The sequence below is a fragment of the Rosa rugosa genome, chromosome 6 (genome assembly GCF_958449725.1).
Source record: "Rosa rugosa chromosome 6, drRosRugo1.1, whole genome shotgun sequence".
Lineage (NCBI taxonomy): Eukaryota > Viridiplantae > Streptophyta > Magnoliopsida > Rosales > Rosaceae > Rosa > Rosa rugosa.
Genome location: NC_084825.1, coordinates 12623239 through 12641763, shown reverse-complemented (window position 1 = coordinate 12641763; position 18525 = coordinate 12623239). Strand labels below are relative to the sequence as shown.

Sequence of the window (18525 nt, the reverse complement as noted above, 5' to 3'; positions counted from 1 at the left end):
GATAATCCTATGACTAGGAACCTTTTAGGATAAGAGTGTGAAAGAGTAAATGTCTCACACATCTAACTCTTTAGATTACTTTCTCTTTAACTCATATTCCTTGGACCTTGTTCAATCAAATATTAAGTATAAGCAATGAACAATAAACTTGCCCTTTTGAATAATAATAATTACAATAATAATTACATCAAAATGATTGTTTTAGGACACAATTCCTTCATAGCCATCATTTCAAATTACTGGAATTCACAACCCCCTCCACAACAGGAGAAACAGATCTATTACTGATCACTCCTGCTGAAGTTGCCCGAGCAAAAGCAAAAAATTATCAATTTATGCACATTGGAGCAGTCCAAGTAGGCATAAAACTTCTTGCTCGAGAAGGCATAAACTGTTCAGTTCTATGTGTCTTACAAGACAATAGACTAACAGATTTTCAAGCTAGTCTTTTGGGAACCCTTGAAGCATCTCTGTGCAACCAAGTGGCATATTTCAACTGCTTCCCTAACTTCTCAACCAGCTTGAAAGATGCAGCCCACTGTCTCCGACTGAGAGTCAAGACATATGGCATATCTATGAGAAATGATATGCAAGAATTGGCAATAGTATACAGAATATACTATAAACTGATGAGTACCACAGTAGAGCCAAAGACAAGGATATCAAACATCCCTGGTCTTACTACTGGATTCCTCACCAGTCAGAAGAACCATTCACAACAGATCCACAAGGTTACTTGGAATGAAGTAACTTTTCCTATTGAATGGAAATTATCTGGTCCGAAGCTACCAGCAGAAAGTGCAAAAGCTAAAATTTATGAAAGTAGAAAGACTGGAGAAATCAGTCTAAATATATTTTGACAATCACAGAAAAAGTGATGTCTGTCCTGAGAATATCAGGATAAACAAAAATCTTCTCAGAAGAAGCTACAGCACTAGAGAAGCTAGTGTTAGTAGTACAAAAACCTCTGAAGAACCATCAGAGTCCATCACTGAAGAAGAATTAGAAGCTGATCTAAACAGACCAGTTAACATGCTTAGAGCACAAAAGCTCTATGATCTTTATGAAGAAGCAGAGTCCTGCAAAAATCCTGAACGATTAGAAAAACTAATCGAAGAAATGAAAAAGTTCAATCTAGGAAAGGAAAGAAAACTCCTTCCCTATCAAGATGTTGAAATGGAAGACGGAGAAAGCTCCAAAACTTTCATCACTAGAGAAAAGGGAAAAGTAAAACTCCCTATACAAAAAGCCCCTACGGGCAGAAATGGAGAAAGAAATTCTCAAAGATTTGTCCCAGAGGACAAGATACCCAGAGTACCAATTTCCAACTATGGTATCTGGCTAGATCTAGACAAAGCTCTAGACAAGAGGAAAACTCTTGACCAATGGGTAGACAGCCTGATGATGGCTTCAGCTCTTACCCTTGGAAAATTTGAAGCGCCTGATCTTCAAATGTACTTTGAAACTACTCTTACTGGGGTAGCTAAGAAGTATTATTTCTCTTTCAAAGAGACAGCCAGAGGAAAAGAATGGCTGGAAGACATCAAAGTTTCGAAATCTCAGTATGATTTTGCAGTACCCCTGTACGATCAGTTCTGTGGAGATCTTTCAAATATGAGTGAAAAGGCTAAAGAATCGGCCAAATCTAATATCTATGCACTCAAAATCTGTGACATGAGATATTTTGAAGAATACTTGAATGAATTTCAAGAATATTACTGTACAATTGGTGAACTAGAAAATACTGATCTAGTCAACCTGTTGCACAGGAAACTCCCTGAACCATGGAGAACAGCGGTGCGAGAAAGCATAGCAGAAAAACCAATTGAAAGATTTTCAGTTGGAGGAATTGCCGACAGAATCCGGCAATTACTTAAAAATCAATGCAAAGCCAATCTTAGAGCAAAGATGGCCAAGAAACAACTCAAAGGAGTTGAAAATTTCTGTTACGGAATACTGGACATGCCAACCAACTGGGGATGTCATGAATCCAAGTTCTACAGAAAAAAGAAAGGAAAATATTACTCTAAAAAATTCAAAAAGAGTAATCAAAGAAAGGATTGGAAATTCAAGAAAAGTTCCAATTACGAAAAACAACAGGATGAAAATCCAAAAAAGAAATTCTTCAAGAAAAAGAAGAATATTCATCAGCATAAACAACCAAGCAAGAAAGCTTGCAGATGTTGGTTATGTAAAGCTGAAGGGCACTATGCCAATGAATGCCCGGAAAAGGGTAAAAGATCTTCTACTAAAGCTCTCTTTGAAGAATATGAGCATATAGTAGAATCAGCAAATATGAAAGGCTACGAAATAGCCTATTCTGATGATGAAGAAGACGACAGGTCAGTTTACTCTGCCTGGTCTGAAGAAGAAGATTCATCTGAGTCTGAGACAGATTCTGAAGTAGAGTACTTCGAATCCAGACAAATGAATGTTTTGAGAATAAAAAACTGGGAAGAAAGCAAGACAGAATCCTTAATGTATTCTTATCAGGTGAACCCTGGTACATTCGTTTGTGACTACTGCTTATGTCACGAAAAGAATGGTCTCCCTATGTTCTGTGAAGAGTCAAAAAAGACTTATCACAAAGAATGCTTCATAGCTGAAGCAAGAAGAAAAACCAAGAATGGCCTTGTCAGCCAATTGGTTGAACAAGAATATGCAGAATATTTCTCTGAGAAAAAAGAGAAAGAAGTAGAAACTTTGTTCCAAGAAATAATGGAACCATCTTCCTCAACAATAAAGGAAGAAAAAATCGAGGAAGAAAATCTCGACGAAGACATTGAACTGGTTGAACCACCAGAAATTGTTCCAAAAGAATGTAAACCATTCATTCCAAAGGAACAAGCTCAAGAAAATGAGCTTCAACAATCGAAAGTCGTCTCTACGAGTAGATACAGCAACTACATAGAGATTGGACTAAAATTCCCTGATCACAAAAAATATCATCTACATGCCTTTGTAGATAACGGATCAGGATTTACAGTTGCAAAAAGATTTGCAATTCCAGATAAACTCTGGAAAGAAGAAAACAAAACAGCTACTGGTGTTACTTTTGATGGAAGCCATCTCACCATGAATAAAGTAGCAAAAAATGTTCATATCACCATTGGTGGAGGAACATTTATCATCCATAATGTCTGGCAATCTGAAGGCCAAGGCTCAGATTTCTTGTTGGGAAATGATTTTATTCTCCAACAGAGATTTATTCAGGATGAAGAAGCAATAGGCTTCAGAAAAGGAGAACGGGTGTTCTGGGCAGATAGGCTTACTCAAGCCAGAAGTGTAGTAGGTCCTTACTTTACTACCCAATATCAGAGATCGCAACAGAATAGTGGTGATCTTACCCCCTACAAACCCAAATTTGAACCCATACTCCAAATCAAACAACAAGAAGAATTACTTGTTGAAGAATCTTCTGAAGAAGAAGAAGAAGAAGAAGAAACTAGTGAAGAAGAAGAAGCTAGTTTCATTCATGAGCATAACCTCAAGCATTTTCAGAATAGGCTTGAGTCTCAGAAAATTCCCACTCTTGAGAAAATCAAGAAACTACTCGAGCAGAACATTGATGTAGATCCTCAGAAGTTTTGGGAAAAAGACCCAGTGGTCTGTGAATTGAGATTACATGACATGAATGCCATCTGTCATGTCAAAGCCATTCCTCAGTACAAAGAGGAAGATAAAAAAGAATTCAGAAAAGATATTGAAGATCTCCTGAACAAGAGATTAATTCAACCTTCCACTAGCCCTCATCATGCCCCAGCATTCTACGTGGGAAATCATGCAGAAACTCTAAGAGGAAAAGCTAGAATGGTGATTGACTACAGAGATGTCAACAAAAAGACTGTCAAAGACGGTTATCAAATTGCTCAAGTAAGAGTACTGATCAACCAGCTCAGAGGAGCCAAAGTCTTTTCGAAATTCGATGCAAAGTCGGGTTTCTGGCAGGTCAAGATGCATCCTGAGAGTGTTCCTCTCACTGCATTTGGAACGCCACAAGGACATTACGAATGGTTAGTAATGTCTTTTGGTCTAAAGCAAGCTCCCTCAATCTTCCAAAGAAAGATGGACAACATCTTCAAACATGTTGCGGAGTTCTGTGTCGTCTACATAGATGACATCCTTGTCTTCTCCAAAAACAGAGAAGAGCATATGAAACACCTCCATGAGGTTGTAAAGCTGATAGTTCAGCATGGAATTATCCTAGGTGAAAAGAAAATCTTCTTTATCCTTGATGAAGTTGATTTCCTAGGGATAAATATTAAAAATGGAGTGATAAAACTTCAACCTCATATCCTTGAGAAGATCTGGAAATTCCCAGATAGAATTCCTGATGCTAAGAGTCTAGAGAGATTCCTTGGTGTCATAAATTATGGGAGAGACTTCATTCCCAAGATCTCAGGGTTAACAGCAATGTTATCTCCTAAAACGAGTTCCAAAAGAAAATGGAACTTCACAGAAGATGATGAAAAAACTGTGAAGCAGATAAAAACTCTCTGCAAAAACCTCCCTCCTCTTCAACAACCAGAAGAGAATGATGAAATTATCCTCCAAACAGATGCGAGCGATAATTATTGGTCTGGTGTGGTTCTGGCGAGAGCGCCTGAAACCAACATTGAAAAGATCTGTAAATTTTGTAGTGGCAAGTTCAGCCCTGCAGAACTAAATTATCCCACAGGGGAAAAAGAAATTTTAGCTGTTAAGAAAACGATTTTAAATTCTCCAGCTTTTCTTGGAAAACCCTTTACTGTTCGCACCGATTGTGCCAGAGTAAAGAATTTCAAAAATTTCAAACTTGATAAAGCTGCTGATAGAGGAAGACTAGCAAATTGGCAATTATTCCTTAACCAATATGATTATGTTGTTGAATTAATTGCAGGAAACAAAAACTATCTTCCAGACGCCTTAACAAGAGAATTAGCCATGTTCAGTAGAAGAGATGATGACAACGACGAAGGTCGCAATCCCAGAAGCAGAAGAGCTGGGAAGGAACATGAAACCAATGAGGATACCAAAGAAAAAATCCTCAAGAAATTCCTGCTAAGTCCAAGAGGCTTAGCCACAACTGATCAATCCCAGGGTAAAGGATTGGCTAGCCCGTCTCAAACGGTAGACGGTAAAGGCTCATCAAGACCGTTGACGGCTGTTGCTTTGCCAAAAAGCAAACCTACTCCAACTGGAGTAATAAATGTTTTCAATTATGAACTTCGAACGTTCAATACTCCTGTGTTCAGAACTGGCAGGAGACTAGCTTACCACCAGAAGGCAATTCTGGATAACATTTTATTTGCCTTTCAGGAAAGAAGCAGTGGTCTGATGTTTCCAGCTCTCTTTGCATTAGCTGAAGAACTTTATGAGAATGCAAGACCACAGTTCGAAGAATTACAGCATAGTGCTGTCAAGAAAGAGAAAATTCACTTCCTAGAAGATCCAGAAAGTGCTAGAGTCCCTATCATAGCACTCAAAGAATCAGACTGGCATGAATTCCATTGTCTGATAGGAAGTCATAATTCTGAAGATCGTATTCCTCCAACCCTTTTCATCATTGCAGGACCTTATGTTGGAAGATACCTGGTAAATGTTCAGAGTGAACATCCGCAAGAACACAAGCTTTGGCTTGTTGAAAATGGTTTTGTCCATAATCTGTGGACTAAAACGAATGATGATCTTAAAGGTTTGCCACCTATCATTATCAACACAGTCAAAAACATAAGAAAAAATGACTGTACACTTCGTCTGAAGTTCAGGTCCACTCCTCCAGAATGGATCCAGAAGGCAAACGGTGAGATTGAATATATTTCTCCATATCATTATGTGAGGATTATTCAAAGGCAGTATCTTCAGCCCGCCTGTGTTGGGTACAATGGCCAACCAAACTCAAGCATCCCTTGGATGAAAGCCATGGCCCTAGAATATATCAAGAAGATCATCTCTGAACACATCAACAATACCTTCCTGGCAGCAGGAGAAAAAACGATTGTTACTGCTTACGATCATCCTGACGTAGTCAGCAGTGACCTGTTCTTATCTCTCACCAGAAAAGAGATAGATTCGACAATGGCATGCATGCAGTGGGTGGAAAAGCTTGAAAACGACAACCACTACAAGATGTATGTTGATACAGATGTCGAAGACAATGCAACAACAGTCAGAATGGCCCAGACAGACCACAACTCCTTTGTCTTTGGCCAACATTCAGAAACAGATGAGAATATGTGAATCACGGGTGAAGAAGAAAAGCACCAAATTAGCAACTGTTGTCTTTAAGATTTTTGCTTAAAGCAACCTTTTGCTTTTTCAAAAGGAGAAGTAAAAAACATTTCACCTCTCACCTAACTTGGCTTTTGGCTTTTCCCTGTATGACCTCCACCAGCAGGAGCACTCAGAAAAGCAGAAGTTCACGGAGTTGTTCTGTACATTTTGAAGTTTTGAATTCTAGTTTTGAGTCCGCTCTCTATATAAGGAGCTTTAGTTTCAATTGTAAGGCATTCGAAAATTTCCATATCAGTTTAGATTCATAAAATTGAGCAGAAGAGTCTTCTATCAAATAGTTTAGCAGTGTGCTTCCCTTCCTGTTTAAGTGTGAAGTAGTGTGCTCGCAGTACAAGTAAGTACATGTTCTCATTCTTATGGATAGCTAAACAGTCTTTTGCTGTTTACCTGAGAATGAGGCTCTGAATGTTTAACAATGTATGTATATTTGAATAAATAAATTCATATGGTTGCTCACCCACTTCTTCAAGTTTTCGTTTAAATTCCTTAAATATGTTGGTCATTTGATTATTCTATCTTCTTATATTTTCACTAAGATGCATGCATCCTGTAGAAATCCAAGGTCTAATTGTATTATCCTCTGAGAAAATCAGTTTTAAAACCAAAAATTAGGACAAGCAGCAGTTATTCCGCCTGTTAAAGTAACCGTTAGGCAGGAGGCCGTTAGGTGAAAAACTTAGGCATGTTGAAGGCTAGTCTTGTTTTTGTTTTTGTCGTTTAAAACAAAGTTTTTTTAGAAATAATACTGTTACAACCACGGGTTAACAAAAGATACAAAAAGCATTTCTAAAAGGACTTGTCCTTATTAGTCATTCCCTAAAAGTAATAGTGTCATACAAGAGTGTTGGGCAGTTGAGAAAATACAGTGGCTTTTCGGGCATACGGGAAAAGACCCTTATTTAAAACAAAAGTCCACTCACAGTACTATTGGGCGACCACGCAAACGAGTTCCTTCATCTAGCCGTAGCTCGCAACATTGCCCTGTACACAATTATATTTCCGTAAACGGCAATCCGATAAAATAAATACGAATCTAAACGAAACCCGAAAATCCCTATCTCCATTACTTCTCAAATTCCACCCAAATCTCTTCCACAACACCAATTCCTCAATTTACATATTCCACAATGAAAACGAGGAAAATCCGACGGCCGGATTTCCAACAATTCCATCACAAAACTTCAAACTTCGGAAATTCACAAATAATTCCAAACTCCTCCAAAATTCACCAAACTTCACATACAAGCTCTACAACAATCATACAATTTAATGGGCTAAAAACTGAAATTAAAACACTGCCCTACATGCCTCCACGCGCCACCAACAGTGGCAGCGCGTGGGCCCCACGCGCCGGCGGCCACCACCTCCGATGGCCACCAAATTTTAGCAGCACCACCTACTCAACAGACCCAACATTTTTCACAACTACAATAAGTTCCAATTTTACCTTTAAACAGTCGAAACCGGCCGGTACAAAAATTTCCAGAAATTCCAAGAACCCTAGAAATTGAAATTGTTAATTCGACCTATACACTGCAAATTGAAATGAAAGACCTTAGGGGAAATGATCTATGTCAAAAACCGAACCTTCGACACCGGTTTGGTGGCCGGAGACGGCCGGAATCGCCGGAAATCGATGAAAACTCCAAACTGCTACAGTAACCTTCACAGCTCAAAATCGAGCTCTTCCGGCCAAATCGCTGCAAAACACCACCACAGACGTGACCAGGGTGAAGAGGCGAGCCAGATGATGTCCAGATTCCATCGTGGGTTGGCCGGAGGAGGAAGAAATCGGAGGGAGAAGAAATCGGGCCGAAGAGGAGAAAGGATCGGGGGAGAAGAGAGAGAAAAACCGGTAGGTTTCCAAAAATGGAAACTTACCACAGTAACTTGGCTATTTATAGAAACTTACCATATGAACAGTAACTTTAGTATTTCGCTTATAACTTTCGCATACGAACTCCAATTTTTACGTACCACATATCCACGCACTCGGTTTAACGTCCTCTACAACTTTCATGAATAACATTTTCTCAAATTTTGACCCGAACAAAAAGTCAACTTTTAGGGCCACTAAAAGTGTTGAAATGACAATAAAAATGAAAGTAAAGGTCGTTTACCGTCCAAATGACTAGTAAATGGGTAAATTCAGGTTTGGGACTTTACAAAACATATATAAAGTCTGGCCTACATCAAGCTCTAAAACCCAAGGACTGGCCTACATCCAGCTCTAAAACCCATCTTCAATGCTCCTAAACATATATAAAGTCTCTTGAACACAGGTAACTGCTCTGGATTGTCAAAGTCACACTTCAGATCAATTGTGGTGTTTGGGTCAACTCTCTTAAGCTCCTCTCCATAATCCTTTATTCGTGCAAATTGCTCTCTAATAGATGCTTCTAGAAGCTGCAAGGCCCATTTTTTTGTTCTATAAGCTTGCTGAACTGAAACTCGTGTCTTCAAACTAGCTGACATACTTTGAGCAAGTGAATCTGTCGAATATGAAATGCAAAAAAAAGGGTTAGCAAACAATATAAATTAGTTCCTCAATTATAACCCTATAATTGGAAAATAAATTAGATGAATGAAGGAAGTTTACCTGTTGCCTAATTTGGGTTAAGCTTAATCTGCTATGCAAACTTTTCTGTCAAGTATGGTGTCCGAATCATACTGTTTTCATACACCCTAGCACAAGTGTGCTCTGGATTGTAGGTCTTCACCATGAGAGTGTCCTCATGTTGCATCTTAGATGCATAAAGCTCAAAAGGGCAGTTCTCTGCTTTGCAAATCACCCTCACTCTAAGCCTATCACTTTTGACAAAAACAGCTTCCCACCCTTTTTGTATTGCTCTCTCTCTTATGGCTGCTCTCAAATTTTTAGCTGTTGCAAACTTCATTCCTAAACTAAACTGAGGGTCATGCATATCGGTTTTCGGATTGAATTCAGGGAATGCCTCTCCATCTCCCTCTCCATCAGAGTTTTCCTCATTCCCAATTACTTCCTCATCACTGTCAACAGCTCCATGCATTGCTTCATTATCCTCGACCTGAACAAGGATGTCACTCTCCATACTTGCACAATTTCCTTTACTCCCTCCTCCAATCCACTGCCCCATATTATTAAACTCACACTCCATGCCAGCCAACCAGTCCTCATCATCTACACCATAGTCATCATAGTCTTCCTTGTCAAACTGTGGATCATAATCATCATCCTCTGAACGGTTCTCAAACCACAAGTCCTCATCATCTGTACATGCTTCATCATCTTGGTCTGCATCATTAGGTACCCTACTTCTGGTCTTCCTTAAATCCATGCAACTCACTTCAACATCCATAAGATTATCCAGAAATATGTGCTTCTCTTTTTCTACCAGATCGGGCTCTTCATCCACAAGTTTTTGCTTCCCTTTGTCTTTCGGATCATGTACTTGGGTTGAGCTAGCTTGAGTAGGGACTACATCATGCCATTCCAACTCCTTGATGACAATCCCAGTGGTCTTTTTTGTTGGTCTATTTGCGGTTTCCTTCCTAGGTGAATCAGCTAGCTCTTTTATCACCACACTTGGTTTCTTTCTAGGTGAATCTGGTAGCTCTTCAATAATCACCCCACTAGAACCGGCCTGGCTGAAAGCAAAGTTATGATAGTCATCTTCACCATACATGAAAAAATTATCTTCTTCCTCATCATATTCACCCTTGAGCTCTAAGTGATCCAAATATATGATAACCAGCCTAATTTGTGGAACACAGCAACACATCGTAATAGCATCAAAATCAGTACTCAGCTTGGTTAAAGCATCATCACCATTTCCAATCTTGTACCAATAATTTATCCTTGAACCACCATAGTCTTCATTCAACCCCCTTACCATGGAATCAACTTCCACAAGTGAGATTTTATCCTTGTCGACATGGTCGTAGTAGGCTATCTTTCCCCCTATATATTGGTTATCCCTAATAAATCCTCCATGATACATTTTAACAGTAAAGTAATCTGGGTCATCTGCAAATAAAAAAAAAATAAAAAAAGAGCTTTATCAAGTCAACAGAGCTTTATCAAGTCAATACCACAAGAAACAAAGCATGCTAGGTCCACAGCAGAAAACACTAATAGCAGGACTGCAGCAGCACCATTCTTTACTATATGCTAGGTCCACAAGAACAATATTAAAAGCCCTAACTCACCTCCCCAACAACTTTCTTCATCCTACTTCAATACTATATTCATCACTTTCTCTAAACCATAAACACAAACAGACAAAAATATAAAATCCTACAATAAATTATCACAACCCAACCACAGTTTTCAGTTTAAAATCACTTCTTCTTAAGTTTTGAAACCCCCAATTTGGCTGTAGCTAGAAACCCTAAACCAAAACCCCGATTCGAAACCCCGAATTTGTGCTGTAGGTAGAAACCCCAAAATAGAATATAGAAACCCTAAACCAAAACCCCGATTCGAAACCCCCAATTTGTGTTGTAGGTAGAAACCCCAAAATAGAATATAGAAACCCTAAACCAAAACCCCGATTCAAAACCCTAACTATCATAACAAAACCCAATCGATTAGGCTCATAAACAAATGATTAGCCTTAAAAACGAATACTCACTATAAATAGGAAGCTCATCTCCTTCGCTTTCATTGCGCGGTATCCATTCATCATCTGCCATTCCACCTCGACAATGCGTTTCGAGTTCTCAATTCCGGAATTAGGATTAAATTCTGGGTATCGGGTTCTATTCTGGGTTTTTATCCCTCACTCTTCGTTTTGCCTAAGAGACTGGTTGTTGGTTTAGAATGGGTTTCATCGAAACTAATCCAGATTTTTTTTGTTTTAGATCTGAAATGGGAGACTGTGCTAGGGTCAATAGGTATTATTTGATTGAGGCGCTCGATGATTTTGGGGAAACGAGAAGTTGGAGGGAAAATGGAATAAGGGCTAGAGAGTAATTTAGCCTCTAAAACGACCAATTTGGACGGAAGTCCAAAAATTGGACACGGATGATTAAATTTGGGAGTACAGGGATGTTACTGATTAAATTGAAACTATAGGGACTAACATGATGACGACCCCTAACCTCAGGGGGGTAAACTGAAATTAGTCATTTAAACAATGAATGTGGGTGTTGTACGTTGATTATGTGGTGGCTGATGGATTCGAGAGCGGGTTGTGCTGATCAGAAATCATGATGGAAATTTTGGGAGTTTTACAGTTCTTGCTACAAGACCTCTCGTCTCTACCGAGGTAGCTTAATTCCTACTGGTTGTTATTGAAGATGCTCCGATTGGTGTCATATTGGTTAGCCGTTGTTTACAAGCTTCGTGAAGGTAATTATGCTCAGCATAACATGGACTGTTGGTTAGAGGGAGGCCGATATCTTATTAGCGATTAACAAGTTTGAGGTTGAAAGAAGGGGGGGGAATAGCTAACAGAAAATGTTGAACAATCAGAAGACATAAGCTCAAACTCAAGCAGAAGACATCAAGATCTAAAAGAAAATGTTGAACAATTACTCGTTCTTACTTGAAAAGAAACGGTGCATAAAAGAAAAGCTGTACATATGCATATAGTCCAGCATTGCCCTTGCCAAATATTTACATAAATCCGATAGAATTTAATCATGCATTGCCTCCCGTAAAGCAATTCTCTTGGTTATAACTTGCAGTTTAGCTTCCAGTGAAGCAGCTTTGCCTCATCATCTCCACTCGACTCGGAATCATAAGAATCAGAAAGATTTAAGTCCAATTTTATCTTGTTATTTGTTTCATGACTACAAGTAGAATGGGCAGTAGTAGCATCTGTGGCGTCTCTGATTGGCCCCAGGGATGAAGGACTTCTTGTACCTTTGATGTCATTGTTCTACATCGCCAGCTTTGCCTTGTAGGTGAACTTGTGTACAATCTCGGGGCCAAGTCTCTGGTTTAGTCTTCTGAGGTTCGAAGATGATCATGCATACATCGGTACCACAAAGTGTTGAAAGCTCGTCCGCCTTCTTACATAAATTCCACTCCCGATCCCGGAGAAGCTTTCTTCGAGAACTGGGCAAGAGTTCCATCACTGGGACTAGTAAATCAATTCAATTGTACCAGAAACCAAAGAACAATTGTCACTTCTGTTTAAAACGGCTTTTTTCCTATGAGCTGTTCTGAGATCTAATGCAAAATTGTGTAGTATTGCATCAGTTCTCCATTGCTTTCTCTATTTAGAGTATCTAGTAGAGGGTGTTAACCATTGTGGAAAGTTAAAGTCAATATTACTAGTTTCTGACTTTCCTGAAAGCACTAGGTTCCTGATGGCTAAAGGAGGACAGTAGTTCCCCAGTTAACTAGTTTTGTAAACTATGCTTCAATTAATTTCTTTTAACTATTCAGTCCAGCTGAATATAGGATTTTCCGGTTCCCAGATCTCCAATGGCCAAGGAGTAGGTAAGGCTTCCTACATTGACTAGGACTAAACTTGATGGGATTGGAAGTGGATAGCATCACCAGTTCAAAAGTCGAGCTCTATGCCACTGAAGCATGTCTCCAATTCTGTATGTAGGACTCCCTCATACTTTCATCTTCTCCAAGAGTTCAGGAAATTATGTTTAGACCTTGAAGTCTCAACGGACCCCTGATCTTGAGGGTCTTTAACCTCTGCCCAATAATGAGAATGAACTATTGCCAAAAAACACAACAAAAAAAAATTGAGATGAGCGAGCAGCCAGACTTGCAATATGAACCATCTGATCTCATGAATTGTCAAAGTTGGTCTAGCCTGTTTATATGAAAATGACCTTCGCAGTTTTTAATGAGACCATCAAAAGAGAGAGTTGGGGTTCAAACTGGTTTTACAAGAACTGCGTAGTAATTTGGCACAATAACGATTGGTTTACTGAGTTTACTAAGCACAAACGATTTTAACATCTATTTTATGCAATTAAGAGATGCGATCTTATAGCAAGTCATAAACAGCACGTTTAAATATAGATAGATGGAGAGAGAGGCAGATCAAATGTAAAGAAACAACAACATTGCCATGCTATAAATGAAATACACTTGGTAAGCTGGTATTGATTTTTTAGGGGGAAGAGTGTATCAAAAGTTCAGGGCATAAAAAGAAAGACTAATAGCAACGAAAGCAAAGCATCTATTATACACCCAGTTCTTATAAGATTGGGATGCTACAAAGCTCTCGAATTATTATATTTAAGAGTGCTGTGCCTCCATCTGATTCAGATTGTAGGCACCTTCATTGTTCTTGTGCACTTAAACTTTATATTTCTCTTCTTTGTCACCCCTCTTCAGCTTAAGAAGCATGTTAAACTTGGCATGATCTTCTATCACCTGCTCTCACAATTTTAACATGAGTAATCAAATCAGTCCTTCTCATGTAGTCCGAAACCAAAAGTCGCAAAGCCAAAAAAACAGGAATCAAGTTTATAAACTCCTCATGACAAAAAACGTTTGATTCTTGATAGTAAATCTTTATTTGACATTCTTTGTTCTTCAACCATCTCCAAGGCTCAAGGCATACTAAACAAGCTCCATTGAATTACATTTAGTTCCTACACATGAACATAAGTTGACCTAAAATGCAAATCTAAAGCAAACTCCCTTCTCAAACCGTAGTTGTAGTAATGTATAGCGTTATTGCTTCCCCTGCTGCACATTACCCCAATTGTGAAGACAAACCAAGACAACAAAATATCACCCAATAATCAACGGAGCTTACAGCTTAACACAACCAATAGCTACCCCAACTATCTATCGAGCTCAACAAATCTATGAAAGATACGCAAAAAAAACACATTGAAGGAAATCACTACTGACCTCTGCCTTAGCATGGACAATCTCTTGAAGCTCATATGGGAACAATAAATTGGACTTTTGCTGAAGGCTATTCACAGTATGGTTGGCTGCATCTTGAACTTGAGGATCATGAGGCTGCACATCTTGCCATCCTGGAGCATGCCCACCTGATCAAAACCCAATTCAGTCTCATAACCCAGTTCTCAATAATATAAATTCTGGAAATGGTAGAATAGCTCCTAAAAAGGTTTAGTCATTTTTCAGTCATGTATACCACAGCCGTTGGAGACCAAGCCTACCATTTTTGCATGAATGCATCTTAAATAAGATGTCTTACATCTACCCAAAAGTTTAAAGCTTCAAATATTGGACTCCACACAATGGAAAAATCAATAAATAGGCAGAAAGAGATAGAGATGGGAATTATCATTGATACGATTTGGAAACACAAGTACAACACCACCTTAGTAACTAGTGTTTGTATCAACAGAAAAAAGAAATACTAACAGCAACATAGCATATTTACACCCAATTCATAGAAGATTGGTATACTAGAAACCCATATATTCAGAGAGGTGAGGCTCCATCTGACTCAGATTGAAGGTACCTTCATTATTCTTATGCAGTTCAAATTTGGTTTCTCTTCTTTGCTCCCCTGACCTTTAGAAGCATCTTAAACATTGCAAGACCTTCTATCATCTGCCCTCGCAAGTTGAACATAAACATATATAAGTATAAAACAATTGGAGTTCAGGATGTCAAGTTGTTGACCACAGCATAACATTTAAATTCTAATTGCATATACATATACTTAATAACAAATAAAATAAAAACTCAAATCAAATTCTGTGTTAAGGTACAACAGTGAATGATTATCAAGCTAATAACTCAATTCCCAAATTTCAGATAAGCACTTCACACTGAAACTCCTCGAATCCACATCTTCCATATCAAATGCTTCAATCAAGAGAAAAACATGAAGAAAACAAAATACACTACCTGAAAAACAAACTAGACTTCAGCAACGGGTTTGAATTCCTGGACTTGCTTGAAGTTGAGCCAAGGCTTAACCCAGACCTTGGCCTCAAAAAGCTTCTTCTGACCCCCATCGGTGGCCTCAATGGTGAGATAGTACACAGTGCCAGAAACCACTTGTTGCTTGGTCTTCACAACCCTCACAAACTCAAGCACAGCATTCTGCACACCATCGTCAATTCGTTGAAATCCAGAAACAATTTAGGTACGAATAGGATGAAATTGAAGCGTTTCATTACCTCCTTGGTGTTGTGCTCTTGGACGGCGAAGCGAGCGAGGTCGTCGGCTTCGAGGCTGTTCTCGGAACCTTGGGATTCGTGGATTCCTCCGACGACGGCGGCCATTTCCGGTGAGAGAAAAGAGAAAAAGAGCGAGTTGACGAAGGCCCGTTTGGGATTTGCTTCGCTTTTAAAAAACAAAAATGCTTGAGATTCCAAATAATTATACCAAATATCAATACCAAATGATGTGGCATGTGCCATATCATCCAATTATTTTTAGCATGTATTCTTATATTTTATTTTTATAACAAATTACATATAAGTTATTGACAAAAGATGACTTAACAAATACATCATCTAAAGATTGAATTAAACATATAAGGACTAAATTTTACAAATAAGGACAATGTGCTCTCCACTTGACACATGTCATAAGTTAATTTACTTTTTTACCCTTAACTACTTATTTTGACTTCTACTCCCTTTATAAGGATCAAATCTTACAAATAAGGACAATCTGCTCTCCACTTGCCACATGTTATGAGTTAATTTACTTTTTTACCCTTAACTACTTCTTTTGACTTCTAATCCTCTTATGTTACTTTTTTTTTTCTCTGAGAATAATTCTTTATGTTAATTTTTTTTCAGAATAATCCGTTTATGTTACTTTTTTTTTTTCTGAGAATAATCCGTTGATGTTACCTTTTTTTTTTTTTTTTTTCTTGAGAATAATCCTTTTATTTTATTTTATTTATTTATTTATTTTTAAAAAACCCCCCCCCCATTCCCACCCTTGATGGGGCTCGAACTCCTGACCTTTTATATTACATCACAAAACCTCACTCTCCTACTACTCTAATCTCATCATCTAATCCTGCTACTGCACTCGTCCAATCCTGCTACTGCACTCGTACTCGTCCAATCCTGCTACTGCACTCGTCATCGCCTAATTCTGCTACTGCACTCGTCCAATCCTGCTACTGCACTCGTCATCGCCTAATCCTGCTACTGCACTCATACTCGTCCAGTTCTGCTACTGCACTCGTCATTACCTAATCCTGCTACTGCACTCGTCCAATCCTGCTACTGCACTCATACTCGTCCAGTTCTGCTATTCGTGTTCTGCTACTGCACTTGTCATCGCCTAATCCTGCTACTGCACTCATACTCGTCCAGTTCTGCTACTCGTGTTCTGCTACTGCACTCGTCATTGCCTAATCCTGCTACTGCACTCATACTCTTCCATTTCTGCTACTCGTGTTCTGCTACTGCACTCGTCATCGCATAATCCTGCTACTGCACTCGTCCAATCCTGCTACTGCACTCATACTCGTCCAGTTCTGCTACTCGTGTTCTGCTACTGCACTCGTCATCGCATAATCCTGCTACTGCACTCATCCAATCCTGCTACTGCACTCGTTGCACTCATACTCGTCCAGTTATGCTACTCGTGTTCTGCTACTACACTCGTCAATCCTGCTACTGCACTCGCTACACTCATACTCGTCCAGTTCTGGTACATCTGGACAAGGAAAATAAGTAAATAACACTCAGATAGATAGTAATAATGATACCTCTGCCATCTCTCCCCCAGTACAGTATCAAAATGCTCAGTAAAAGAACGCAGCAGTTGTTATACTAATCAAGAATTAATTACGAGGCTACTATATGTGGAAAGCTACAAATGCCGTGTCAAAACCACCCAATACATGCCACCTCCGTTGTCACGAACATCACTTCTATAGCCATATGTCATTTGCCACCTCTTCATCTCCATCATCCCTTCACAAATTCTGATCAAATTGGGATCACCATTTAAAAAAATTAAGAAAGCCATGTTCAGTGAAACTGAATCAACTCCTATATAGCAGTAGTATGAACTCAAAATGAAGAAGAAGAACTATAAACCTTTCATTATCTTTGTTCTTCTTCATGCTCAGGTACTTATTAATTAAACAAACGGGAATTTCATCAAACAAAAATTAACAAGCAACTCAACTGCAACAACCAAAAATCTACTCGATCATATATCAACTTTACAATCAGGAGAACCCAGCAATGGAACTTGACCCACGAACCCTTTCTTCAAAGTTCAACCCATCCAGCGCATCACACTTGACATAAATCCCATAATGCCTGCTCCTCATCCCTAGCCTCGTCACCTTCCATCTCAGCCTCCACAGTCCCTACCACCACCACCCATAATAATAGCACAGAGAATGTTTTGACATTTGAAGCAACCCACGTTTCCTTCACACACAGCAAAGCTGAGACCTTCCCCTCACCTTCTTCCCATTACTTCAAATCCACGTGAAACGCACCTCTAAATTTCAATTCTCTCACCTCCGACCACAATTCAATTTCCAAAAACTACATTCTTTCTTTCCTAGCTATCACCACAGCCACCGCATTTGATAACCGGAATCTAATAAGGTCCAAAACGATGCCGTTCAAGGACGAGGAGGAGTCGTTCGAGCACACGCTGCTGGTGGTGCGCGAGGTCGCTGTGTACAAAATCCCGCCGCGGTCGATGTCCGGCGGGTACAAGTGCGGCGAGTGGCTCCAGCGATCCAATCTGTTGAGTTTCCGGTACGGCGACCGATTCACTTCCGGCGTTGCTCCGCGCATGGCGTCGCTACTCATGGAAGCTCGAAGGCGCTGCTCTGGAATTGTTGGCGAACCACTGCGAGCTGCTTCCTCCGCCATTCACAAGTTTCTGAGTCTCCGATTGGTGCTTGACTCGGTGGCAGTAGAGAAAAAACGCGACGGACATGGATGGGGTTTTGGGTTTTCTGTTTTTGGACGGTGGAAATTGGGTCAGTGGCAATGCCCGTAAATTGTGATGAAACTCGAGCATTTTAGTCATTTTCTATTAAAATTTGAAGCCAGGCGTGCTTCATTTGGTTATGGGCTTGGGCTTATGTCCTTATTTGTATAAAACAAATTGAAGGTGGGTTTTCTGTGTTTATATTTTTGGTCATGTGCTACTATGTAATTTTCTATTATTTTTATTCTTTAAAATGGAAAGATCAATAATTAAAAGTTATTGTTGTTTAATTACAAAAAAAATGTATATGATAAACAACAACAAAATGAATGAAGAATCCTAAACCAACCCCTTAAATCGTAGAGACTTTAACATGCAACTGTAGGAAAAGGCCATCAACCAAAACAGAGTAAATAGAATACAAAGTTGTGTAT

At 39.2% G+C, this 18525-nt stretch overlaps 1 protein-coding gene across 3 annotated transcripts; it reads right to left on the bottom strand.

Annotated features, from left to right (window-relative positions):
• Positions 1 to 13372: 13372 nt before the first annotated feature.
• Positions 13373 to 15498, bottom strand: LOC133718288 (cysteine proteinase inhibitor A-like). 3 transcript variants are annotated; one of them, XR_009850213.1, is made up of 5 exons: positions 15343 to 15498; positions 15068 to 15265; positions 14676 to 14767; positions 14090 to 14235; positions 13373 to 13603 (listed from the first exon to the last, which is right to left on the bottom strand). XR_009850213.1 is itself a non-coding variant. In XM_062145101.1 (3 exons), exons 1-2 carry the CDS (start codon positions 15445 to 15447, stop codon positions 15080 to 15082), a joined length of 291 nt encoding a protein of 96 aa, XP_062001085.1. In that variant the 5' UTR covers positions 15448 to 15498; the 3' UTR covers positions 14605 to 14767; positions 15068 to 15079. The 3 variants fall into 3 exon arrangements, 1 of the variants encoding a protein (XP_062001085.1); XR_009850214.1 differs by lacking the exon at positions 14676 to 14767; XM_062145101.1 differs by lacking the exons at positions 13373 to 13603; positions 14090 to 14235 and having other exon boundaries at positions 14605 to 14767.
• Between the last annotated feature and the right edge of the window lie 3027 nt (positions 15499 to 18525).